The sequence below is a fragment of the Brassica oleracea genome, chromosome C3 (genome assembly GCF_000695525.1).
Source record: "Brassica oleracea var. oleracea cultivar TO1000 chromosome C3, BOL, whole genome shotgun sequence".
NCBI lineage: Eukaryota > Viridiplantae > Streptophyta > Magnoliopsida > Brassicales > Brassicaceae > Brassica > Brassica oleracea.
In genome coordinates, this window is record NC_027750.1 from 15938200 (window position 1) to 15964591 (window position 26392).

General features: G+C 33.0%; 6 protein-coding genes and 1 pseudogene across 7 annotated transcripts in view; all 7 read left to right on the forward strand.

Moving 5' to 3' along the window:
- The window catches only part of LOC106328665, a 3431-nt gene extending 1466 nt beyond the window's left edge, over nt 1-1965 (forward strand). Inside the window, exons 3-8 of one of the 2 annotated variants that reach the window (XM_013767151.1) lie at nt 236-647; nt 749-849; nt 953-1042; nt 1147-1271; nt 1533-1669; nt 1715-1965. In XM_013767151.1, the coding sequence (XP_013622605.1) occupies nt 236-647; nt 749-849; nt 953-1042; nt 1147-1271; nt 1533-1669; nt 1715-1761 (912 nt within the window). In that variant the 3' untranslated portion in view covers nt 1762-1965. Of the gene's footprint in view, nt 1-235; nt 648-748; nt 850-952; nt 1043-1146; nt 1272-1532 lie in introns of both variants that reach the window. The other variant, XM_013767150.1, reaches the window with a different exon arrangement.
- A 6296-nt stretch (nt 1966-8261) lies between these two features.
- On the forward strand, nt 8262-9027 carry LOC106333840 (annotated as a pseudogene).
- Nucleotides 9028-10303: 1276 nt separating this feature from the next.
- On the forward strand, nt 10304-10701 carry LOC106328409 (probable cytochrome c oxidase subunit 5C-1). The gene has a single exon (XM_013766844.1). It carries the CDS (start codon nt 10326-10328, stop codon nt 10518-10520), a length of 195 nt encoding a protein of 64 aa, XP_013622298.1. The 5' UTR covers nt 10304-10325; the 3' UTR covers nt 10521-10701.
- A 361-nt stretch (nt 10702-11062) lies between these two features.
- LOC106328408 (calvin cycle protein CP12-1, chloroplastic) lies at nt 11063-11681 on the forward strand. The gene has a single exon (XM_013766843.1). It carries the CDS (start codon nt 11116-11118, stop codon nt 11491-11493), a length of 378 nt encoding a protein of 125 aa, XP_013622297.1. The 5' UTR covers nt 11063-11115; the 3' UTR covers nt 11494-11681.
- A 3464-nt stretch (nt 11682-15145) lies between these two features.
- Nucleotides 15146-16445, forward strand: LOC106331875 (ribosomal RNA small subunit methyltransferase-like). Its single transcript, XM_013770307.1, has 2 exons — nt 15146-15568; nt 15616-16445. The coding sequence occupies exons 1-2, from the start codon at nt 15210-15212 to the stop codon at nt 16283-16285; spliced, it is 1029 nt and encodes a 342-aa protein (XP_013625761.1). The 5' UTR covers nt 15146-15209; the 3' UTR covers nt 16286-16445.
- A 2925-nt stretch (nt 16446-19370) lies between these two features.
- Nucleotides 19371-22543, forward strand: LOC106332001 (transcription factor MYB12-like). The gene is made up of 3 exons (XM_013770449.1): nt 19371-19627; nt 20444-20573; nt 21543-22543. The coding sequence occupies exons 1-3, from the start codon at nt 19495-19497 to the stop codon at nt 22411-22413; spliced, it is 1134 nt and encodes a 377-aa protein (XP_013625903.1). The 5' UTR covers nt 19371-19494; the 3' UTR covers nt 22414-22543.
- An 881-nt stretch (nt 22544-23424) lies between these two features.
- On the forward strand, nt 23425-26079 carry LOC106328378 (protein disulfide-isomerase like 2-1-like). The gene is made up of 11 exons (XM_013766811.1): nt 23425-23634; nt 23816-23900; nt 23979-24076; nt 24168-24223; nt 24519-24636; nt 24707-24734; nt 24829-24920; nt 25122-25278; nt 25380-25504; nt 25589-25688; nt 25810-26079. Exons 1-11 carry the CDS (start codon nt 23480-23482, stop codon nt 25882-25884), a joined length of 1089 nt encoding a protein of 362 aa, XP_013622265.1. The 5' UTR covers nt 23425-23479; the 3' UTR covers nt 25885-26079.
- The last annotated feature ends 313 nt before the right edge of the window (nt 26080-26392 follow it).

The following is a 26392-nucleotide window of genomic DNA, read 5'->3' on the forward strand; positions in this document are numbered from 1 at the left end:
GGGGGGGGGGGGGGCCTTACGGCCCATAATCTTTCGGGTTTGGGGGACTAGACTAGGTTTAGTAAGCTTAAACTAGTGTGATTTGCTGTTTTGGGACAACAATTAGAATAATGTTTAGTATTTTGCATTCAACTTTATTATTCCGGAAAAGATTAGATTGTGTCTTAATATCTTTCCTACACTTTTTGACAGATTAGATACCACAAACTCATTATCTTTTGACATTTAATGGCAGGAAAGTTCAGCAGATTGTAACTCCCCTCTAGATAAGAAGGCTGATCTTGAGAAAGACGAATCCATGACAGGGAGGAGAAAACAAGGGGAACCAGGTGGCTCGGTTCGCAAGAGCAAACGAGCCCTTAAGAAGCAGGTTTCTGATAGCGATGAGGACATTGATAATGAGATCCGATTTTTGGAAACGCTCAAGGTTAAGCCATCTGGGGTTACAATTGGGGGAAGTTCTGCATCTGAAAAGGCTTCTGATGACATGGATGCGGAGGAACTTGATCCAGTGCCTGATGGAATAGAGATTGGCAACGAGATTAAGAGGGAATCGACTATGACTAGTCGCCAGCGAGCCCTTGCTTCTGCATCTGGCAAATCAACCGCAGTTGAATTTCCAGATGGATTACCTCCTACATCGAGAAGTATGCTTCTTTTTTCTTTGGCTTTTAGATTCACGAGTATGCATCTTTTTTGCAATAAAGGTTGGTAATGTATTGTGATGAAAAATTCTGTTGAAAAATAGGGAAAAGAGAGAATCTTTCAGAGATGGAGCAGCAAGTGAAGAAGGCTGAAGCTGCTCAAAGGCGAAAAGTGCAGGTTGAGAAGGCTGCAAGGGAGTCTGAGGTTGGTGTTTTACTCTCTCTCTCTCTCTCTATCGTGATATACAGATTTAAAATGTATTGCGAAATCCATGTGAGGGATGATGGTCTTGATTTGGTGTCTACAGGCTGAGGCCATTAGAAAAATTCTAGGCCAAGATTCGAGCAGGAAGAAGCGTGAAGACAAGATTAAAAAGCGACTTGATGAAATTGCGCAGGTATTGGGAAATGCACCACTATGCTGTTGATGCGTTATATATCTGAGTAAAACTGAGATGCTGAATGTTTGGTTGTCATATATGCTATGAATTGATGATAACAGGAGAAAGCTGCGCATGAGGAAAGGGTCTCTACAAGCTACATCAGAACAATAATGGGTCCTAATGGAACCACTGTTTCATTTCCCATTGACAAAGTGCCTAGCCTGTTCGATCCAAAACCATCCGGGTATGGTGTTTCCTCTGCTCTTTCTCACAAGCTCAAATCAGACTAGTTCATGAGTCAATGTCCCTAATTTCATAACTGATTTGATCTGATCAATGTGAACACCTATACATGATTCGAATGTTTTTTTGTTATGGAGGAAGGCTCTAGAGTTCGACTTCTTTTGTTCTTTGGATTCTGTTTTGTATTCTAACGTTTCATAAAAACATAACGAGTAGTTCAAACCTTTGTGATAACAATGTAAAGCATTTTGTGTATCTGCAGTTATCCTCCACCGCGAGAAAACTGCGCGGGTCCATCGTGCACCAATCCGTACAGGTATCGTGATTCAAAGACTAAGGTTCCTCTGTGCAGCCTCCAATGCTACAAGGCGGTTCAGGAGCAGCAGCAGCAGCAGCAGCAGCAGCAGACCTCTGAACGAGCAACCGACCCCACCCCACCACCGGAGCAGACCTCTGAACCAGCAACCGACCCCACCCCACCACCGGTTTAGATAGTGATTGTTTTTTTTTTCTGGATATAAAAGGACAAGAACTTAGAGCGTTATCATTGTTGCAGTGAGGAGGTTCTTAGCTTCCTCATTTTATTACATGCAGACAGACATGGTTTAGTATATTTTACTTTACTTCAGACTTATCTGATCGGAGAGTTCAGTTTTCTTTTGTGGCCGTCCATTTACTTTTTACCAAACCATTGCCGCTCATATAATTATATTCTCCAACGGCTATCTCAGTTCTTTAATAATAAAATATATGATACAATGTGCTCTCTATTATTAGAAGCAATCTTCATGGTCATGTAGTTACAGTGCATCGTGATTCTTAGCTGTGTTTACGTCTCTAATGATCATAACTTCCGTTTTCTTAAAATTATCTTTCTCCCATAAGACCCCATACATAATACATATATACAAATAGTGTTCAAAATATTGTTTTAGGCGGCTGCTAAATGGTGTCTACTAGGCACTTGGCTCAAAAATACTGGAGTCCGTTTTTTGCCTCAATACTGTGACAATTACTTTATTTTCCGCCTCAATAATTATATACTTTCTTTTCTCCATTTTATAATTGGTTTAGAAGATTTGTGTTATTTCAAAATATATGATGTCTTAACATATATCTTTTTCATATTATAAAAAGCGTTTTAAATATATGAAATACTTTTTAGTATTATAAATTTTATAACTCTCTATAATCTTATTTTATAGGTTTTTTATTCAATATTATCAATATGTAATGATTTGTTTTATACATTTTACTTTGTTACTAATTGCTATTACATACTAGTATATTGTTGAGTCAGGTACAGTAAATTCATAATATGAAATAAAAAAATATTTTTAAAATTATGGTTATTAATTTCTACAATTTGCATACAATACATTTTAAGGTTTATTTAGACACACTATAAAAATGGTATTTGTTTAATATAATTTAGATTTTCATGCTGTGTTTAAAAAATATACTTAAACATCTATCATTTTAGTATATTTTGAGATTTCATAAATAAATACATTGTTCTGTTTAAATAATTTAGCCCTATTATTTTAGAAAATTTTATAATAAATTTAAGAAATTTTTGGTAAGATTTTTCTCAACAGATTTTGTTATAACTAAAAATAAACATTAAATTTATAGTTAAAATTGATTTGTCATTAATATCTTTAATGAATTATTAAAATTAAAAAAAATTCCAGTAGCATACTTTGTAAATAACACATGAAAAATGTTAGTTATATACTATTATATTTTGTATATAATTATTTCTAGACAATATATTGTTGTGAGTCTGTTTTCATTTGATGACAAAAAAACATATTGTTGTGAGTTTCAAAATAAATAAAATAATAATATATAGTTGTAGATATAAAAATTTAACATATGTTAATAAATTTATTTATTGTATAAAAATATTACATAGGTTATAAATTTTAACATATATTGGACTTTGTCATATTTTTTAATTAAGGTAAGTGAAAAAAATCAATACATGTTAATTAAATTTAGTCATATAGTATTAAGTTTATGAAAAAGGTCATTAGCAGATGATTTATATGACTATTATTACGTGGCCATTTGAAAACTTTAAGTGATTAGTGAATATTTATTATATAATTTATTAAATAGATTGTTTGGAATCAAGATTTGGGAGATCTTAATAACTTAATTTTAGTTTCTATTTATTTATATCTTTAATTTTTCTGGTCTAACATTTAATCAAGAAAATAACTTTAATGAATTAATTTCAAAACTTACAAACTTTCAATAACATATTTTGTAATATACCACATAAAACAAATGTTAGTTTCAAATTGTACTTCTAATGTAATAGAGAAGATATTTTTCTGGTCTAACATTTACTTATGAAAATAAATTTAATGAATTAATACAAAACTTATAGATTTACAATGGCATATTTTATGATATTCCACATAAAACAAATGTTAGTTTCAAAATCTATTTATATTTTAATAGTGAAGATGTAGCTTTAACTTTATTACGAATCGTTTCACCAATTATATTTTACCGTCATTTTAATAGACCGGTTGAATTGTCTTTAATTTATAATTTTAGTAGTTCTTTTCACGTAAAAGTAAAATTTTAAATCTTTATGTTTTCATCCATAGCATAAAAACATAGAAAATTTATAATTAATAAATCATTTATTAATTATAATAATTAAGATACTGTAATATAAAATGTTATGAAAACAAAATAATATGAATATTATTATTTATTAGTCATTATATTTAATTTATTATATATATTTAGTATATCGTTATAATCGGTAAACGCATAGACATCTTATATATTAAAACAGAAGTCACAACCTTGATTCATGTATGATTTTTTTTAAAATAGATCTAATGGACCTATTTTCAGAAAGTCATGTTACATTTAATCTCTAATCTTATCATTTAAATTTTGGGCCTACCAGAATTTTTATTGGGCTATCAATAATTGGATTTAAAAAATAGATGATTCATTGGATTTATAGATAATATAAATTAAATAGATATAATTTAATGTAGTAGTACTATACCTCCATATGTTAATTATTTAAATATTTGTCGATGTTAACTTTTAAAATTATTTAAAAAAAAAATTAAATAAAAAAATCATATTATCTAACAATGATTAATCTTTACTACCTTAAACCAATGAAAACAAATTTTAAACTATATAGTTTATTTTAAACATTAAACTAAAACTAAATGTTTAGTTATTTACTCGATAATATAAATCTATGAAGGGAAAAATTTAATTTTTAAAAAACTTTATAAATTTGTGAAACGTTACAATATCTTTGAATATGACAATAAAACAATATTTTACTAATCTTTATATATATAGTTACGATTTTAATAATGAAATAATAAACCGAAAATATATATATAGAAGAAGATACAAATACATGTGAAAATTTGAAACAATCTATTCAATAAAAAATATATACCGTAAACTTATTTTGTTTTAAAAATTGATAGACACATATATATTACAATATATAGCGATTTAGAATTGAAAACAAAATATTTATATAAAAATAAATAAAAATAAAAATTAGTACTAATTACTAATATTTAAGCACAGATAAACGTTGAGTCACCGTCATGCTCAGAGCCTAAAGCTTTCTTAGCACTGAGATAGACTTATTCCTGTAGCACTGAGATAGACTTATTATTGGGTTCACCCTATAGGGTAGGTTCAGGGTGAACCTATAGGTTCATCAACCAATAGGATTGTGATATTTTATATTTGATATCTTTTAAAAAAGAAAACAAAATATTATCAAATTATATTATATTTTTAAAATTAAAAAGTAAAAAAAATAAAAATAAAAAATAGCACTAATTACAAAAAAAAAAAAAAATTTAACGTCGTCATCAAAACATTAAACCCTAAATCGTAATCTTTAATCTTTAAATCCTAAACCCTAAACCCTAAACTCTTGGATAAACCCTAAACTCTAAGATAAATCTTAAACTCTAAGATAAATCTTAAACTCTAAGATAAATCTTAAACTCTAAGATAAATCTTAAACTCTAAGATAAATCTTAAACTCTAAATCAAAATTACTAAACACTAAAACACTCAAGGGTTTAGAGTTTAGGATTTAGGGTTATAGTTTTAGGGTTTGTTTTTATTTAGAGTTTAGGATTTATCCAAACGTTTAGGGCTTATCCAAGGGTTTAGAGTTTACCCAAGGGTTTAGAGTTTACCCAAGGGTTTAGGGTTTAGAATTTAGAGTTTAGGGATTAGGATTTAGGGTTTAGTGTTTTGCTGACGACGTTAAAAAGATTTTTTTAATTTTTTTTTCTGTAACTGCTATTTGTTTTTTTACTTTTTTATTTTAAAAACATAATATAAATTGATAATATTTTGTTTTCTTTTTTAAAAGATATTGATTTGAAATAATGAAATTATATTGGCTGATGAACCATCCTATGGGGTGAACCCAAGAATAACTCGCTTATATGTATCTGTAGTTGACATTTTGTGATGACAAGAGAGAAACTTATTAATTGGAAAGAACAAAAGGCAATGATTTCTCATCATTCTTCTATTTATTTAAATAACGGGCAAGTACTCTCTTATTATGCCTACTAGGTGATCACCCGCACCCTGCGCAGAGTGAATGGCTGAAACATATTTTAACTTTTAATCTATAAGCATTAAAATATAAAATTCAAAGGCACAAATATTACATATTATATAATGAACGATTGAACGAAATTGTGTATATCTATAAAACGTAAAATTGGCAAAATAAATTGCTTTCATAATTAAAATTATAAATATAAGATAAAAGGACACATATATAATAGAATAATAAAATATGAAAGAAACAAATTATAAATAAAAAACTAAAAACTAAAAAATCACGAATGTTGTGAAAAGTGTCTTCAGAACCTTTTCGTTTGTAATCCTATTAAGATCAATAAAAAAAGATATTAGCTTACGAAACTAAACACTTTTATTTAAACAAAAGCATTAAACGAACTGTATTACTTCATTCTTAAAGCATCGATTTCTGAAATATCATTGGGCTCAAACACAATTTTGAAAAAGTTGGTAAAAGTTAATGTTTTCCCTTCCGCAAGGAAAGGATCGAATATATTTACCAAATCTTTCTTCACACTTTGCATGAATTTTCTCTCCATGTACAAAACAAAACAATATCGTATAAGTTTTTATTCTTCAAGACACGGTTAGTGGCTTTGAGTTCCCAAACGTAAACAACTTAAAAAGAGAAGACTTACGCTTGAATCAATGAGAACCATTTCAATGGTTAGGCCACCAGCACAGGAATATAGCTTCCACAATCGGATGATATTCACCCTAACTCTCTACATTGTCTTAAATGGTTCAAATCCGCAACTGTGTTGAACCTCACCATAAGTGTTTTGCTTGAGAAATGAAATTTGTAATGAAGTTTTGGGAATAAGACTGAGATGAGTAAATGATAGCAATGCAACCTATTTATATACAAGTTGAGAAGAGATTAGATTTTAAAAGATGAAATCCTATATGATTCATAATAACAAATATTGACGAATTAATTAACCAAAACTTGTGCTCCAAAATTGTTGCCTAAATTTCCTTAACACAATATATACCACTTTGATCAACTTTGATCACACAATTAGCTGTAAATAAAAAGTTTTTTTCCCTGAAACCTACCTTAGGTATAGCGCATGGTCACGCCAATTCAGCAATAGAAAGAAAAAAATAGTTAATGTATCTGTCAAATTTGAATCGTCCAAATCTCATTTAAAACGTCATATACTGAATTGCATCAAGTTATCAACGACTTTCTATATGCTGCAAAGAAAAAAAATTATAATCTCATCAAATCTTTTCAGATTTTATTTATTTAAATGTTGCAAAGAATACTGATATCAATGTTTCAAAGAAAACCGATATCAATTAATGTATTGTCAAATTTGAATTGTCCAAAACTCATTTAAAATGAATACATTTAATTGCATAAAATATTAACATATTTTATTTGTTTAAGATTTTATTTATTTATATATGTTGCAAAGAAAACCAACGTAAGACCATAAAATTATTTACATTTTAGAGTATAATCTCATCAAATATTTATTTTTTTATTTATTTAAAATTTATTTAATTATATGTCGCAAAAAAAAAACAATGTAGGACCATAAAATTATTTGTATTTGTATATTTTTTTGAAACACTTTTGTATTTGTATATTATTTGTATTTTTTTTTGAACAACTACATTTAATATTTTATTTATTTATATATGTCGCAAAGAAAACCAACATAAGACCATTAAATTATTTGTATTTTACGATATAATATCATCAAATATTTACTCTTTTAATTTATTTAATATTTTATTTATTTATATGTCACAAAAAAAAATTATTTGTATATATTTGTATATATAGTTTTTTGAACAACTATATGTTCTGACTTATAACCCGACCATATGTTCTGACTTAAAAAAAAAATTATTTGTATAACCTTTTTTTATGAAGACAGTAGGACCATAAACATTTTATTTTTTTGTGTAGACAATAATACCATATAAAAATAAAAACGTTGACTAATATATGAACATTCCGCGTGGCTTAAGTTTAATATACGAACAGAAACATGATGCAACAAAGGTTGGTTTATAACAATGGCAAATAATGTAATAATTATAGTAAGATGAGGGTATTTAATTAAAAGGTGTGAGGAGAGCTATTATGATGACACGTAAGAAATGACATACTCGTTAATAACACATGAGTATAAGGTTACTATCTAGAAATGCTCCTATTTTAATAAAAAAGGATGTATCAACGTATATTTAATATCTTTATATGAATGATTCGTTTTCATCAAACCTAACTTGAAACTATAGACATGGCACCCACTCCTTCGTCTTTCCTTCAAACATAAACCTTCAAATAACACAAAAATTTGGCTTTATTTCTTGTTAACTTCTCGATCTTCTTTCACTTCAGATTAAAATGAGTATGGCCGGCGGGGGAAAGTGGCAGAGAGAGGCAGAGCAGCTGGTGGTTAAGCCTTTCCGGCTAGTAACAAACAACACTCCTCAGCCTCCTCCTTCCTCTCTCTTTCCTTCTCCTTAGCCGTCTCTCTTCAGCTTCCTTCCTCTTCTCCTTGATCAAATCTCCTCCGCAAACGGATTCATCTTTCCTCTTCTCTATCCTTCATTACACGAATCCGGCCATATTATACGTGGCCGTTTCGGCAATAAGTGTTTACACTCTAGTTCTTGGTCTGACCACCAAGATCACAGCCTCAGATCCCAACCGCTCGATTCCCTTTTATCCACATGTCACAATGGCATGGCTCACGCTCTTCCTTGTTCAATTCTCCGTCGGTTTAGGCCTGGAAGGAACGAGTTCCAACGGTTTAATCATCGGAAGTGAACGTAACTTCTTGAGCAGGCTTGTGCTCTTCTGTGGTCTTCACGAGGTAATGCTTCTGTGGTGTAGGGTGATCGTGAGACCGGTGGTGAACAGCACGTTGATCTCCAGTCAACACGGGAGAGAAGAGACGGTGGTGGAGAGAGTGGCTTTGGCCGTGAGCTGTGGGACGATGAAGGTGACACTAAAGTGTAATAAGTAACAATTGGTTATAGGGTCACAAGTGGGGAATGCATTTTTTTGTGTGTTTTGGATCCAAGTTCTTACACCTAATATACGAAGGTTCAAGTTGATATTTGTAATGAGAAAGATGTTAACAAATTCATTACTGGGATGAAATTTGATAAACAGAGGTTTTACATCACATTTCGATAGAATCATTAAAAAAAAAACCATTAGCACCAGCAATAGGGCTGGGATCATGTATAGGATCCAATAGACTTGTTCGCATCCGGATTGATAACCGGTTCGGATAAACCCAATTTTATTTTTGAACATTTTAAATAAAAATAAGATATATTATATTAATAAAGTAAAAATGACAAATAAGTTGAAGTGATCTACTGGTAATGCAGATGTAAGTTCGTTTTTCCAATCTAGATACCTGATTGATTCTGGATAAGAACGGAACTGCACCAGTACCCAACAATATAATGTGGTTTTGATAAACATTTCCGATGTTAGATGACATCATTTGGCTATTGCATTGAAGCTTAAAATTCCAAATTGCTGATGTTGTTATTAGATAAGACTATTTGGCCATTCCAAAGAATAAATAAGCTAATAAATAGAACCTTAGGCAGACATAGAATGTTAGTGTCTGTCTATCAGTTAGGTTAGGCCGACCAAACTTGTTACTAACCCCTTGTTTAGGCCTCAAGGGAAAACGAAAAACTCAAAGTTAATAGTAATAAATAGACCGGGCTAAGAAGTGAGGCCAGTGAGTCGGGTGGGAAAATATTATAATATCCACTAGAGTAGAGTAGACCTTTTTAATTGTCAGTTCATTCAGCTTCCTCTCTTCATTTATTTGTTCGCGTTGTTCGTCTCCTCCTTCTCCGCACTACATCCGACTTGGTAAATCCCCAAATCCATCTTTCTGTTTATTGCTTTTGATTTCTTGTTTTATGCCGATCCTTCTTCTAGAACAAGTACTGATGAGATTTCTTAATTAGTTGATTCGGATATCGATTCCTAACCGATGTGCTTCAAAGATGTAATTTAGGATCGCTTCATTGATATTGAAACAAAGTCTTTGATTAGCTAATCACCGATTGCCTCAAGAAGTAAGATCCATAGGCTATTGTCTATTGATCCAAGTGTTCATCATTGATATGTCCATTAAGAAAGAACTGTTGTGAACTTGTGATAAAAATGAGAGTCTACCTTTGTTTTATATGAATTGGTCATGCATTATATTTCTAGCTTTTTGGTGATGATTGTATACTTTTCATGTTTGATTCGTGGTGTTATAGTATGTTTGTATATATAGTCAATAGTACATTTATTGTTTGATCCATCTTAATATCCATTTTTTTTATATGCGAGTTGGTTGTTGTTGAAAATTGTAGGAAGTACTGATTCTTGTTTGATCTTTGGGTTCGTATTGTAAATTGTAGAAAATTGTAGGAAATCAAAGAGATGGCAGGACACAGGGTTGCACATGCCACATTGAAAGGGCCTAGCGTTGTAAAGGAGTTAATCATCGGTATGGCACTCGGTTTAGCTGCTGGTGGTCTTTGGAAGATGCACCATTGGAATGAACAGAGGAAAACCAGAGCTTTCTATGACTTGCTTGAGAGAGGTGAGATCAGTGTTATTGCCGCCCAAGAGTAATAAAAGCTGCTCAAAGACTCATCTTCATGGAAAAATTCAATTTTTTTTTTTTAAAGTTTCTGTTTATAAATAACTCTGAGATGAGTTTGGATTTTTCGAGAAATAAACAAATCTTAGAATGAGATTTGGTAGATCATAAACTGATTTAAATGTGATGGTCGATTCAGACAAAGCTTTCTTATTTTGTTTTGTTTTGTTTATTATGGAACGACTTATTCATGGAAGTACTGCACTTGACAATGTTTCCAACTCCTGATTGTTATTATTTCGAACCAGAATAAATATAGCTTGTGTTGCATTTGCCATTGCGTTGTCCCCTGTTTCTTCAAGAGACTGAGAAAAAGCATAACCAGAATAGATATCTGAAAATAAAAAATGTCTTTACGGCTGAGAGTTTTGTAAAATATAAAAATTAATATCTAAAAAATAAAGTTTTGTGGAATAAACATCTGAATACACGTGGCGCAATACGCTCGGTTGCTAGGAGATAAGAAAATCGTGATCACAGAGTTCAAAATCAGGAAGTTGTATTTATCTTCTTCTCCTCCTCCTTGCATCAAAAAAAAATTCTCTCCTCCATCAAAACTCTCCAAAGATGACAACCGTAGCCGCAACAGGTATCAACGTCGCGACTCCACGACTGGTTATTCGACCAGCGGCTCGTGTATACGCCCCGGTCCGTTTGAATTACCCGTGGAAATTCGGTTCGATGAACCGGATGGTTATGTCGGTGAAGGCGACATCGGAAGGAGGGATATCGGATAAGGTGGAGAAGAGTATTCAGGAAGCGAAGGAGACTTGCGCTGACGATCCTGTGAGCGGAGAGTGTGTTGCGGCGTGGGACGAGGTGGAGGAGCTGAGCGCCGCGGCGAGTCACGCTAGGGACAAGAAGAAAGCTGGTGGATCCGATCCTCTGGAAGAATATTGCAGTGATAATCCTGAGACTGATGAATGTCGTACTTATGACAACTGAAAATGTTTTTGATGTCTGAAAATTTAGGTACCGGTCAGATCAATTTTTCTATCTTGTTGCTGTCGTCTGTGTTTGGTTTGGTTCGTATGGTGCTTTTTTTTTTTGGTTTGTATGGTTTTTGTAAGTTGTAATGTGATAATGAATATGATGAATATTACAACTACAATACTCATCAGGTGTTTCATTAATACGTTGTGTTTCATGAGGTGTACTCTGAGGTTAGTTTTCTCTAATATCTACGTAAACTTATTCCAAATGGTCTCAAATATTGATGCTAATGTTAACTTAGTGGTCTCAAATATTGATGCACGAATATATTGGGCTTTCTTAACCATAGTCCAATGTTCCCTAAGAAACAGAGAAACATAATATGATCAAGTGATGCAATTTGCAATCTAATTGAACTGAACTGAATTTGAAAAATCAAAAAGCGAAATATAAAAAACACATATAGCAAAATTTGTGAAAGATACGACCTTTAATCGAATGGATCCAGAGAACCGTAGAAGCTATAGAGTTAAATTGTAATAAGGCTTTTTAAAATACTAAGAACATGCGTACTTGTTTCATGCTTTTTGTGTGTATTTGCAAATTTGAAGTCTGTCTCTTGTGTTTATTTTTTTGGCGGTAAGAAAAGTAATACATCTTGTAGTTTGTTGCCATTACGCGAAGATGTTTATTTTACTCGCAGCTAAATTTTTATTTTTCTAACTTATTCCACTTATGCTGAACATTTTCAAACAAAATAAAATCTCTACTGACTCATAGACTATACCACATCAACCAAAATATTTATATCCAATAAAAATGCCACATCAGCAAAATATACATGTCATCATCTAACCCCATGAAATCTGTATCCATTCCCTTCTCTAACGTTCCCGGTATAACTCCTAAAGACAATCCAAAAACCCTAAAAATAATCCAAAAACCCTAAAGACAACCGTTCAGCAGCTCCGTAACGACCACTTAGATTCCTGAAAGCCTTATTTAATAATAAAACATTCCAATGTCAGATGCCCCTTCGATTTCCCCAGCTCTATTATATATATATATATTCCTCGGGTTTTCGATCTTGCACTACTCCATAGGCCAGCAAAAAAGATTCCAGATTTTATGGCTTCAAAGTCAATCGTCATGGTTCCATCGGCAGTTTCCAGTGAAATTTGGGACGCTCATTGGCGTTGAGCTGCTCTTCCTTGACGATAAGGTACAGCCTCATATTCTCAAACCAATAAATTTGTTCCCCTTAATTGCAATTGATATGAATTAGTGAGAATGTTTTTGAAATGATTTTTGGTATGTATTTAAATTCCTTTAGATGCTTGATATGTTATCATGACTCTATTCTTGGTAATGATATTATCGTGACACTTTCTGATGGAATTTTGTTTTTTTTTTTCAGGCAAAACCTTGCAAGAGTCTCTGAGTGGGCAGAACAAGCCTGAGTGCCTCAAATGATGACCTGAAGGTATAGTTTAGTAAATTTAGAAATCGAGGATTTAGGTTTCTCTGGAAACACAAGAGACAGCTTTCGTTGATTATTACGAGATTGACGATGCCTTACAGACAAGAAGCACGAATGTCAAGCAAATGGGTGGTAGTTACTTGCATGATTTTCTTCTACCACAAGCCCCAGATGGTAAGATCTCTTATGACATAACTTTTGATAATCAAAAACACTATAACAAGATATTTTATTCTGAAATAAAGTTGCATTTTATTTTACCTTTAAGAACAATGAGCTGGCTCTTACGATAACATGCATTGTGAATTATAAATCGCAGGTTAATTTTAAAGTGTTTAAAGTAGTTTGTCTCATGTTGCTAATGATATGTAATGTTATAGTTGTTTTGATGTTTTATTATATGCTTACAGTATCCGCACTCGTACGAAGATGCCAAAGGAGATGACCACTCAAGTAAGGTTTTGTGGATTTTTTTTAGGTGAGATCAAGAGGCAAACAATTTTTTTCAATGGTGTCAAATCAGACTAATGCAATGAAAAACTGGATTTGGGAGTCATCTATTAATGGAAAGTGCAGAATCAAACAAAAATGGTTTACTCAACTTGCTCTAATAATATCAGCAACAACAAACATATATGCAACTTCTCTCTTTCATCCCTTCTCTAAATAATAAACACATTAACAACTAAAGTAGTTTCCACCCCAAACATTGTCCATGTCTTGAAAGGCAACTGTTACTCACGTGCCTGAAACCAAACTCCTTATACAGTCTCACCAACTTCTATGCAACAACTCAAGCAAACGACAGAATCATCTTTAAAAGTAGTATCTAATTAATGATATTTTAAACAATTTCTCAAAATAAGCTACCAAAGAAATAAAAATAAAAATATCTAAAAGTTTTTTTTGCTAAAAAAATATCTAACAAAATTAATAGATATATATACTAACTTATCGAAACTAACTTCAAAAGGGTCCAACAAAACAACAAAACAATGTTAAAAAGTTTTATTTTACGATAGATTACATGAGAATCATACTCCCAAACTAAATTAGAAAAAATAACAAATAAAAAACATCAATAAAAAATTTAACTTGATATGGAAGCTCTTTGAAAAAGAAACATGAAAATGTTTAGCTAATAGTTTTTTTTAAACATGTCTTAAGGAATGCACAACTTTAAAATAATCATATTTATCAAAAAGAAAAAAATCAATGTAAAAATAAATTAGAAAAGGAAAATACTATCTAAAATTAGTTGATATCTATGCTAAATTTTTGAAGAAATAACATGAAATATTTTTAAATGAATCATAGATTATATCAAACATACAGAAATTGAATATATCAAAATAAAATAATAGTTGTCAATATAGTTAACCTGATAAAATTGAAAGAGAAAAGAAGATACATGGAGAAAATATTGAAAATAAAACAAAAAAACATCAAATTATTAAACAAACAAATAAAATTTTGAAATACAAAATCTATCAATATAACAATGTTTTAAAAAGGGAAATACCAAAAATACCACATTCCTAATATTTGGTTTTTAGAATATGGAATTTAGGATTCAAATAAATATATAAATGAATAATTATATAGAAAATTTAAAAGTAGTTTCCAAAAGAATTTTCAAATTTCAAAAGATAATTAAAAAAAAAATTCAAAAAAATTATTAGAAAGTTCGAATTTGAAAAAGTATAATTCAAAAACATATTTTTTTATTTATTTAAATAATTATTTATTATATATATAAATCAATGTCTTTTGCTTCATAATGAAGAGAGTATTTTTGAAAATGTCTATTTAATGAAAGTAAACATGAATAATTATATCAACAATGTAGTAAACACGGAAAATTTCTTTTTTTAAAATGTTTTTTAGTGAAGATAAACATAAATAATGTACTAGGTGGTAAATATGAAAATTTTCCTTTAAAAATTATAATGAAATATTTCATCTATAATCACCTGTATTACTGTTCTAAATTAATTCAAAATATTTTAAATATTCAAAATAATTTAAAAGTTAATTTTTTTATAATATACGCGCGGATACGGATCTAGTAAATGTAATGAGCTTAAATTAAGATAACAAACAAATAAAATAAAAAATGAACAGAATGTTATAAATACAAAACGCCGCGGCTTGAAACTAGAATGAAAAAAAAAAAACCTAATAGTGTCTGTCTAAAGGAGTCGAGTGGTGACGGCGGCGCAAAAGGCTTTGAGAAGACCGAGCGACAATGGCGGGAGGCAAGATAAAGAAGGAGAAGCCCAAGGCACCATCAAACCATGACCAAGGAGGAATCTCCTTCCACAAATCGAAAGGACAGCATATCCTCAAGAACCCTCTCCTCGTTGATTCAATCGTTCAGAAAGCAGGTATCAAGAGCACCGATGTGATCCTCGAGATCGGTCCAGGTACTGGTAACCTTACGAAGAAGCTTCTCGAAGCTGGTAAAGAAGTCATCGCTGTCGAACTCGATTCTCGTATGGTTCTCGAGCTTCAACGCCGTTTCCAAGGAACTCCTTATTCTAACCGCTTGAAGGTAACCCAAACTAACATTCTCTCGTTGTCTGTTTATTACATAGAGTTAATGTTGTCTGTGTTTGTTGTGTAATAAGGTAATCCAAGGCGATGTGTTAAAGACGGAACATTCCCTATCAGATATCATCTCCTCTCACGTTCAAGCTTCTCTTCCACCCAACAAGCTTCAGGTGCGCTGTGATCATGTACCAGAGAGAGTTCGCCATGAGACTCGTTGCCCAACCTGGAGACAACCTTTACTGTCGTCTCTCAGTCAACACTCAGCTCTATGCAAGAGTCTCCCACCTCCTCAAAGTCGGCAAGAACAACTTCCGCCCGCCTCCGAAGGTGGATTCTTCTGTTGTTAGGATCGAACCGAGGAAGCCGCAGCCTCAGGTGAACAAGAAGGAGTGGGATGGTTTCTTAAGAGTCTGTTTCATCAGAAAGAACAAAACTTTGGGATCGATTTTTAGGCAAAAGTCTGTTCTTTTGATGCTGGAGAAGAACTTCAAGACTCTTCAGGCGGTACTAGCTTCGTTGAATGGCTCGACCGGAGAAGCTGCCGGTATGGATCTTGATGACCAGAGCATGGGAATGGAAGATGATGACAACGAAATGGATGATGATGATGATGTGGAGATGGATGAAGGACAAGGAGAAGAGTTTAAGGAGAAGGTTATGAATGTGTTGAAGGAAGGTGGGTTCGAGGAGAAGAGGTCGTCTAAGTTATCACAACAAGAGTTTCTGTATCTTCTCTCGTTATTCAACAAGTCGGGCATTCACTTCTCGTAGATTAGTTATATGATATGGGTGGAAACGTTTTGTCCTCTCTCTTTTTTTTTTGTTACTGATTACTCTCATCAAAAGAGAAAGTGTACCCTGTTTTTGTTCTTCTAGTTTGTATTGATTTAAGTAAGAAATGATGAGAAGATTGATTGAGCTAAGTTTTCTGTTTGGGTTGAAACTGAAAGTCGATAAAGTTATTTTAGTCATACGTCCTCTCTCAGCAATGTCATGATACTGCAACCAAGACCATCAACAAATGTTTAGCAAGACCATCAACATGCAAAAATATAAAAGCTTACATTGGGGGGAACTGGTTTCATATGCATATGGCAGTTTTCGGTTACCCCGAAAAACACCAACTTTACTTTCGGTCTTTTTTTTTTGTCTAGTACTCCTTTTGTTTCATAAAAAAATTATCACTTTGACATTTTTTTACACAAATTAATAAAATGATTGAAATATATGAAATTAATTACATATATTCAATCAATAGTATTTGAAATAAATGAAATTATTTATAAAATTAATGCATTTGTAATTAATATTAAACTGAAAGTTGCATTGGAATTTTAAAATAACATTTTTTTGTAATAAGAACAAAATGTTAAAATGACATTTAATATGAAACAGATGAAGTATAAAAAATTATGTTTAGCCCAATAGGCAATAGCTTTAAATTTGACATTTCCTAATTATCACCAATCAACCCTCAAACCCGCATAGAACGTTGGTTCAAGCGTTAATTTTTGTGTTATCCTAAAAGGTTACGACTAATTTGAAAATATTGTATAGCATGCATGTTTTTATACAAATTGCTATTATTTTTTACTTTTATTGAATTTTACACTTAAGATACTAATACAACCATTCTATTTTTTTTTTTTTTGCTAAACTGTAAATATCATATAAATGATAAAAAAATTTACAAAATATAAACCTAATTTCTGAACCATCCCGGCAAAAAGAGATAAAAACAGGATGGAACAAAGTTGAAACGAAATGACAAGATTATCTTAGCCACATAGTCATGAGAGAGCTGAAGCCTTTCCTGGATCTTCTCGCCGAGATAATGTTACGTACGTCTCTGTCAATCCCATGAAACACCACAGACGCATGCAGAGAGATTTTATTGTGAACAACATTGTTCCTCTAACTCACGTAGCAGCGTAATACAACCATTCTATTTTTCACAATGTAACAATTGGTTGAGAAGTTGATTTTTTAGAGTCTTAGTTTTGATGACTTCTCTATATAAGCTAGCATGGTGTGGGTTCGGACCTTGCGGTATTGAGTCCTCCAGTGATATATGGTATTGGGTCCTCCAGTGATATATATATATTTAAATAGTTTGATTTTAGGAAAAGCGAATAGTGGTACTACGTAGTATGTGGTCTTTCTCATTTAGTCCTAATTATATAACTACGAACGGACACAGAATTCAAAGGCGGATAGTCTAGCATGCAGTGCAAGGAAACAACCGTCGTTTATCGTTCATATAGATGCAGAGTTACCGGGATGGTTCGCAGAGTCTATATAAATCTGTTTTGATGGTGACAAAAAAAAAATATATAACTACGAACGGAAGTGCCAACACAGTACAAAACGGCAAAATAAATGACATGTGTGGAACATGTAGTTAGATGAGCAGTAAATGGGAAACATATGTTGATGGTTGTCGTCATGTTTTCGTATATTATGTCATATAAACGGAAACTCGTCAAATTAATTCTTCTCCAGTGATCCCATAAAGATTAATTGGTAGTTCAGTATATATATATAATTGTACTGGCAAAGTATATGGCTAGATCAGCTTCATTAGGCTGTCTGCATGTATATATTAAGTTATTAACCAATTTAACTCTATCGTCAAGCTTTATTAGGACCAAAACACAGGCGCACAGCAACTACATTTTATAACTTTGTTTTAATTAAGTTCAGATTTTAGTGACCTTCTTCTTTACGTGTAAAATATCTATAAGAATAAATAAAATGGAAAAGTTTTCGTTTAGGTTTTGTTTGTGTGTGATCGAGGAGTTTAATAGCTTAAGAGTTAATCCTTAAGCAAAAAAGAAAAGAAAAAAAGCTTAGGAGTTCTGATGCGTGCAGCGTGCTAAGAAAAACAGATGTAAGGAAATTTTTTGAGTGCATATATATATCGCCATATCCTTTGTTCTCCTAATTTGGGTGTGACTGTATGTCACTTCTAGAGTAAATAATGAAGGGGAAATATCAGTTATTCTTATTTACTCTGAAATCTTACCAATCAGCTAAAAACATTTTTCCTCCTCTAACCTCTACTTATTGATATATCATATATATTATATATAATCGTTAGTGTAAACACGTGTTTTGTAGTTCAAGAAAAGAGTCCAAGACCATCAGGTCAACAGGCGAAGATCCGGATATTTACTTAAATATTCAAAATACGCGATCACTATGTGATCTACGTATTCACGTGACCATTTATAAACTTCCTTTTGTTTGTTAAAACTTAAAAGGGACCATCATCTAATAGTATTTTTTTCCATTTAAGAGCACCCCATTTGGAGTTATTAGAAAAAATGTTTTTTGATTTTTTAATTATTATTTTTTTTTCTTTTTCAGATAAAAAAAATATCAACCAATATCGGGGTGCCACATGTCGTGTGGACCCACAAATAGTGCAACGATTCACTAAAAAAGAATCTTTATTTAAGAATTTTAATAATTGAATCATTAGCTTTTGATAGGATCCACTGATTATTTAATTATTTTTTTCATAAGAATTCATTTTTAAGGATTGCCTTCGTGGATGCTCTAATAGTATTTGATTAACAAACTAATCAGATTTTGAAGAAGAAAACGTTACGTCAATGATCCTAAAATTAGTGTCTATATTAAGATCGAGAACCACGACGATCCTGCACGGACCGATCACGAGTCTCTTGACGGTGAATACGCCACGACTTCAGTCTCATTCTAAACAAACGTGGCCGTATATGCACCATACACGTGTCATCATCTCATTTCCACTCGAACGCGCGAGTTCTTTAATCATCTTTTTAATCGAGTCTTCACCTTCCGCTATAAATACTGAAGCAGTCACTTTTACTTAGTGTTGTCTAGTCACTCAGTAACTTCACTTTCTTGTCCTCTCACTTGCGCGCTCTCTTTCTCCATTGTTTGAGTCTTGTGGTCAGTGAGAAATCATAAATACATAAAACCGCCGGAGAAAAATGGGAAGAGCGCCGTGTTGCGAGAAGGTCGGGATAAAGAGAGGGCGGTGGACGGCGGAGGAAGACCAGATTCTCTCCAGCTACATTCAGTCCAACGGTGAAGGCTCTTGGAGATCTCTCCCCAAAAATGCCGGTAACAGTTACACCTTTTTTCAAAGGATAGCTTACAAATACAACAATACCATGTAATATGAACTTTCAACCCACAGAAGTAAAGTAATCCTGGCTCTTGCCGTAATCTTCATGAACTATATATTTTTAAGTTAGTTTTGATTTATTATATACTGAAAAGTTAGTAAGGTTAGAAGTTAATCTCAATGCAACCCTGATATCGTCTCATTTCTTTTCAGTTTTTTTTTTGTTTTTTCGCTTATAATTTGTCAGTGTCACAACCATGGTGGGTTGTGAGTGTACTACGTATATAAAGTGCTGCCAAATGTATGTTTCGTAGATTGGTTAATAGACATATAGTTTATATATTATATTATACGGACTTTTTAATGTTTATAAGGAAATACAAAGGGATGAGTATTTAAACATTTTGTCCGTTGTATTTCATTTCAAGAATAAAATCAAAATGATATGACCAACTTTGATTTGATTTCCAACTGATTCGCTTTGAATACAAGACTAATAATCAATGCAGTAGTTGAGATATTTTGTAGTTGTGTATGCATATGATAATGCGAATACATTGATCAGAATTCTAAAAATCTCGTGAGCAGTCATATATCAAACCCGTAAAAAAAAACATTTGTAATAATTATTAAGAAACAATAAATGTTTAATAAAAAAAATAACACACATATTTTCGATGTTTAGTTATACTTATAAATCTGCGTGTATTATTACTGTGTTATATATATATATATATATTTTTTTTTTTGTAAACTTAAAACATTTCTTAGTAACATTTCTTATTTTATTTTTATTTTATTTTTGTAAAAAGGATTAAGAAGATGTGGAAAAAGCTGTAGATTGAGATGGATAAATTATCTTAGATCAGATCTCAAGCGCGGGAACATAACTCCAGAAGAAGAAGACCTCGTTGTTAAATTGCATTCCACTTTGGGAAACAGGTACAATTCTTATTTAACTAATTCCAAAAATTTTCAATTTACTTTTGGATTAATAATGATTGAAATCGATCGGTCAAATAAGCAAGGCTTAGTGTTAAACTCACTCTCTTAGACTCTTAGTTACAGATCTTTATGTGAACAATTTACAGTAGATAATAAAAGTGACGGTGATAAAATAAACTATTCAATGTTGTTGAACCCTTTTTTTAATTGTCCGCTGTGCGTCTCCCTCTCGAAGCTTTTAGAACATGATTAATAGAGGTGCTTAGAAGAGAGTGCTTAACAAAAAAAAGAATATAATAATAGGTGAGATCCACATAAAAACTAAGCATCTGTGCTTATTCTACTTAATTAAGCACCGGTGCTAGCATTATTTCGCAGACTCCACTGATACGTGGTGGTCTGCAATCAGGTGCTCTTGTAACCCTTGGTTGATTTGTTGTCAGACTATTCTGTTTTAGCTGAGGCAAACAACATGTACTCTCTAATAAATGTACACTTCACTTTATTACATACGCCCTCACTGGAACGTAAACATATCCATCTGATATTCTAAATATTATAAAAGGTTTTACTCTCAAGGTTCTAAAAATACATACATATATGAATACATACATATTCAAAATCTCCTAAAATATATGAATTAACATTTTCAAAAAAAATTCAAAAAATATCTGAATAACTTGAGTCACTGTCACCGTTATTGACATTGCTCGAGTGATATCTCGTATATTATATTATACTAGTAATTAATAATTAATTATATTTCTAGAAACATGGTTAGGTCAGCAGTCATATCGATGTAGCAAAATTGTATTTTGAAACTGTACACACTGTTATATTGATTTCCAATCGGCCACGAAGTTCTTTAATTCCACGGAAAATAGATTTTAAGTTTTTAAGGCTGTTCAAAGCTGATAAAGGGTTAGTAATAATTAATTGTTTTTGAATGAATATTAATTAATGTAGGTGGTCACTAATTGCGAGTCATCTACCAGGGAGAACAGACAACGAAATCAAAAACTATTGGAACTCTCATCTCCGCCGTAAACTCCACAACTTCATCATCAGAAAGCCATCCATCTCTCACAACGTCCTTGCTGTAGTCATAAACGCTCCTCCAAGGTCACCGCGTCCGCCTACAAAACGCAGACCAGGGAGAACCAGCAGATCCACCATGAAACCTAAAACTCACCACCCAAAAATTCGAAAGATGAAGAAAACGTCTGAACCGCCGGAGCCAGAAGCCAGCGTAGCGGTTAAAGCAGGAGAAGAAACATTAATGATGGAGTTAAACGAAGCCGAGGCTGAGCTAGGACCATGCAACTACTATGTAACCTGTCACGAAGGAGGAGCTTGTCGCAATAATGATAATAACAATAGCAGCATTGATTGCGATAAAGGAGTTTCATCCTTTGATGAAGACATCGTTGATCTTTTGTTGGACGAATCAGCTCCAAGCCACGTGTTCACTTCGTGTGGTGGTAATGCAGAGTTGAATCATCTAGGAGACTCTGGACAAGCCAAAAGGTCTTCGGAGATTTTAAACCAAGAGAGTCTCGACTGTCTTCAGTCTTGTCCGTCGATGGAGTCGTTTCTCAACTATGAGCATCAAGTCAACAATGCGTTCACGGGTGAGTTTATTGACTGGGACGACTGTGTTTGGCAACAAGGGAATGACAATAACATTTGCGATGAGAAAGAGGGTTCTGATTCAATTGTGTCGTGGCTTTTGGACGGTGAAGATGAGGCCACGATCGGGGAAAGTAATTGCGAGAACTCTGGAGAACCACTGGATCATGACGAGGAAAATGCGTTGGTCGCCTGGCTTCTCTCTTGAATATATTTATTAATCTGTTAAGTTTGTAGTCTTTTGAATGTATTTACATGATATCTTTTTTTTTTGAGCACCGTATTATATGTGATGTCTTATCATCGACTTATTAGGGTACCTTGTATGTTTTTATGTCTTTACCTTTTTCATGTTAGTACCCTCTCCTATTCGTAAAAAATCCATGTTTTAGAATTTTCACATTTTTTAATAAAACATATTAAAACTTAGCTATAAATGTATAGTTTTTCGTAATTTTATATTTCTTATATTTTTAAATCAATAAGTTTTTAAGAAATACAATTAATGTTTTTTGAACTTCATAGTTTCTCATTATTAGTTGACAAAAATTATATTGGAAATATAAATATGTATTTTTTTGAAACAAATTTTTTTGTCTAGAATATGAATATTTTAGGAACGGAAGGAGTAAAGAGGTACAAAATGTAGGTATCCATTTATGTGGCATATGTATTTCAACCTTCTCTAGATACAGGAAATTTAGAAAGGAAACTCTATAAAGCTTGTGTCGAAATCATACAATATCAAATAACTTTAAACTATCGGAAATAATTTTTCAAACATATTAGTTACATCATATCTTGACGGCCAAATATTTCGAGGCATAAAGCTGCATTACACCTGCGAATCATCATGTGCCATTCAAGTGGTTACTGGCAAGTGACGAGATCGAAGCCTTAATAAAGGTGGCGTTCTAACCTTTTTTTCTTGAGAAAGGTTGGGCCTTTGGGGGTGTTCTAACCTCCCCGTACAAAAACCACGGACAAATAAATATTTTCGACGGAAAGCCCATTCAGGCCCAAAATTAGATTGTATAGTGGAGCGGAAAGACTTGTTCGCTTTTCTTCGCCGAGAAAGACGTGGACCATTGACAATCTGACAAGTAACCCAGCCACGCAGTACGAATTCCCGATCACCGTTGGTGAGTAAATCAACGTTCCACATCATGCCATGTCACTATTATCTGTATCTTCCTTCTTCTCTAATTATGGGGAATTGTTTTTTTTTTTTAATAACAGAGAGAGATCAAAGCTACTCCAAAGCAGAAAGAAGAATGGCGAAATCTCAGATCTGGTTTGGTTTAGCCTCCTTACTGGCGTTGATTGTGGTGTCAGCCGTAGCAGACGATGTGGTTGTTTTGACGGATGATAGCTTCGAGAAGGAGGTTGGTAAAGATAGAGGAGTTCTTGTCGAGTTTTACGCTCCCTGGTATGAACCAATCCTTTCAATATATATTTTGATTGATGAATCTGGATGAGTTTGTGGACTTTTAAATCGATGATGAAGAGTATGGTTTTAGTGAGAAAGTAGAGTTACTGATGTGAATTTCTCATCTTTTATGATATAAACTTTTGGATCGTTTATTTTAAAATGTTGGGTGTGATTACAGGTGTGGGCACTGCAAGAAACTTGCCCCAGAGTATGAAAAGCTTGGTGCAAGCTTCAAGAAAGCTAAGTCAATTTTGATTGCAAAGGTTGGTCACTTGTCTCGTTCCTTTTCATTTCTTTCTGTATGGTGGATTCTATACTTAAACTTGTGTGTTGTGTTACAGGTCGATTGTGATGAGCATAAGAGCGTCTGCACTAAATATGGTGTTAGTGGTTATCCCACCATTCAGTGGTTTCCTAAAGGCTCTCTTGAACCCCAAAAGTATGCTCTCTCTTATTTTTTACTCCCAAGCTAATTTATTATTATTGGAATTTAGTAAAAGATGGTGAATGATTGTTTTCTTATTTAACAGGTACGAAGGTGCACGCAATGCTGAAGCATTGGCTGAATATGTCAACAAGGAAGGAGGTACTCTCCTTGATGATAGTTTAGCTAAGCTAGTCCAAACTTACTTTTGTTTTCTGAGAAGATTTGTTTAGGCATGGTTTATGAGTTAGACTAAGTTGGTGAAATGTTCAATCTTTTGTTCCTGGTGATTTTTTTTATTCTATATGCAAGTTTGAAATTGCCGGAAATTCATTGATTGGCACCACTTCTCCCAATTTCTTATATTCAGTCTGTTGTCAAATTCTTGCCTTTAGAATTTTTCAATTAAATTTTGTTGTTGTGTACTTTACCTTTTGTTGAACAAATATGCTTTCAGGTACCAACGTTAAGTTAGCTGCAGCTCCACAAAACGTTGTTGTGTTAACACCTGATAATTTCGATGAGATTGTACTGGATCAGAACAAAGATGTCCTCGTCGAGTTTTATGCCCCATGGTAGTACACTATCTCTTTCTTCACTGCCCATGGTTTCTGTTTTCTAATTTCTGATTTTTAAATTTTCCAGGTGCGGCCACTGCAAGTCCCTCGCTCCTGTGAGCTCTTTCAACTATTTGTCTACTTTTGAAACAACAATAGTTCACTTTCACTTTGTTATTAATGTTGTGATTTCTTTATTTAATTCGTCAGGTTTACGAAAAGGTAGCGACGGTGTTTAAGCAGGAAGAAGGTGTTGTAATCGCCAACTTGGATGCTGATGCACACAAAAGCCTTGGCGAGAAGTAAGTTGGACAAGGATGTTTTACTATTACGGATATCACTTTATTAAATTCGTAGAACCGAAGGATGTATATCTTAATTATTTTGTTCCACACCTAGGTATGGAGTAAGTGGATTTGAGTAATCGAGAGTACTGTATAAAAGTCATATATATTTCAACAGAAGGTTGAAAACAAGTACCTTTTTTTTGGTTCATTAACTAGGTATGGAGTAAGTGGATTCCCAACACTAAAGTTCTTTCCAAAAGACAACAAAGCTGGTCAAGATTATGAGGGTGGAAGAGACTTAGATGACTTTGTAGGCTTCATTAATGAGAAAGTCGGGACCAGCAGAGACAGTCAAGGGCAGCTTACTTCAAAGGTGAACCCACAAAAAAAAAAGACGTGTCCCTCGTCGTTTTGCAAATTCTGTCTAACCTCTGAAAGCTGTTGTTGATATATCTCAATTTTTTTTTGATATAGGCTGGTATAGTTGAAAGCTTAGATGCGTTGGTAAAGGAGCTAGTTGCAGCCAGTGAAGAAGAGAAGAAAACAATCTTGTCTCGCATCGAAGCGGAAGCTAGTAACCTTAAGGGCTCCACAACAAGGTATGTACTAGTATTAGCGTTTCATCATTACATCGAATAAGGGTTCCTTTGAGCTATCATTGATGAATGTCGTCCTGTAAATAGGTATGGGAAGCTTTACTCGAAACTGGCAAAGAGCTACATAGAAAAAGGTTCAGGCTATGCTACAAAAGAAGTCGAGCGGCTTGGACGCGTCCTTCGCAAGGTCTAAAATCATTTCTTCTTTTCTCTCTGTATATAACATTAGCTTATTGCTTTTCAATCCGGAAATAATAAAAACTAGTTTTTTTTTGTATTAACATTTTGTCTGGTTTACTTGGGTGCAGTCGATAAGCCCGGTGAAAGCTGATGAGTTAACTCTCAAGAGAAATATACTGAGCACGTTCGTTGCTTCTTCTTAGAAGCCAAAGCCCCTGAGAGAGTAGAGGAGTCGATAGACTCTATATAAACTGATACAATTTGTAGAGTCGGTGTTTTGGAGACTTTCCTATGTCTGTTGTTATTTCTGTTTTAGTTCTATACATTATGGATTTAGTTTTGTATGGATTCCGTTTGAGCTACCAAAGAAAGAAATAAGAATATCCCCACTAGATAAATATCAGAAAACCTGCGTTGCTCAGTGGATTCCTCTTGATTTAGAAAGTCTTTAGGCATTGGACATAATGGGCAAGGATACAGTCCTTGGAGCTTTAAGAAATCAAACAAAGAGTTATTTGATACGTAAAAAGGCTGCTGCAATTTGAAGGCCTGCTTGGTTACATCAGAATAAAGAGGTGATGCTTTGTAGATAAAGGTTATAAATTGCTTGAGGATAGGGCTGGGCTTCCGAACCAAAGAAGAACCGACCCAAAAGCGATCTAATCAGGGTCTCGAACCCGATCATACTAGGGGTAAATAACCAAATGGGTC

Coding starts and splice junctions, on each gene's coding strand:
- LOC106328409 (XM_013766844.1), top strand. CDS start 10,326: ATGGCAGGACACAGGGTTGCACATGCCACATTGAAAGGGCCTAGCGTT.
- LOC106328408 (XM_013766843.1), top strand. CDS start 11,116: ATGACAACCGTAGCCGCAACAGGTATCAACGTCGCGACTCCACGACTG.
- LOC106331875 (XM_013770307.1), top strand. CDS start 15,210: ATGGCGGGAGGCAAGATAAAGAAGGAGAAGCCCAAGGCACCATCAAAC. Junction 15,569..15,615: donor TATTACATAGAGTTAATGTT/GTCTGTGTTTGT, acceptor GATGTGTTAAAG/ACGGAACATTCCCTATCAGA.
- LOC106332001 (XM_013770449.1), top strand. CDS start 19,495: ATGGGAAGAGCGCCGTGTTGCGAGAAGGTCGGGATAAAGAGAGGGCGG. Junction 19,628..20,443: donor ATCTCTCCCCAAAAATGCCG/GTAACAGTTACA, acceptor TTTTGTAAAAAG/GATTAAGAAGATGTGGAAAA. Junction 20,574..21,542: donor CATTCCACTTTGGGAAACAG/GTACAATTCTTA, acceptor TAATTAATGTAG/GTGGTCACTAATTGCGAGTC.
- LOC106328378 (XM_013766811.1), top strand. CDS start 23,480: ATGGCGAAATCTCAGATCTGGTTTGGTTTAGCCTCCTTACTGGCGTTG. Junction 23,901..23,978: donor AGTCAATTTTGATTGCAAAG/GTTGGTCACTTG, acceptor GTTGTGTTACAG/GTCGATTGTGATGAGCATAA. Junction 25,689..25,809: donor TTGGACGCGTCCTTCGCAAG/GTCTAAAATCAT, acceptor ACTTGGGTGCAG/TCGATAAGCCCGGTGAAAGC.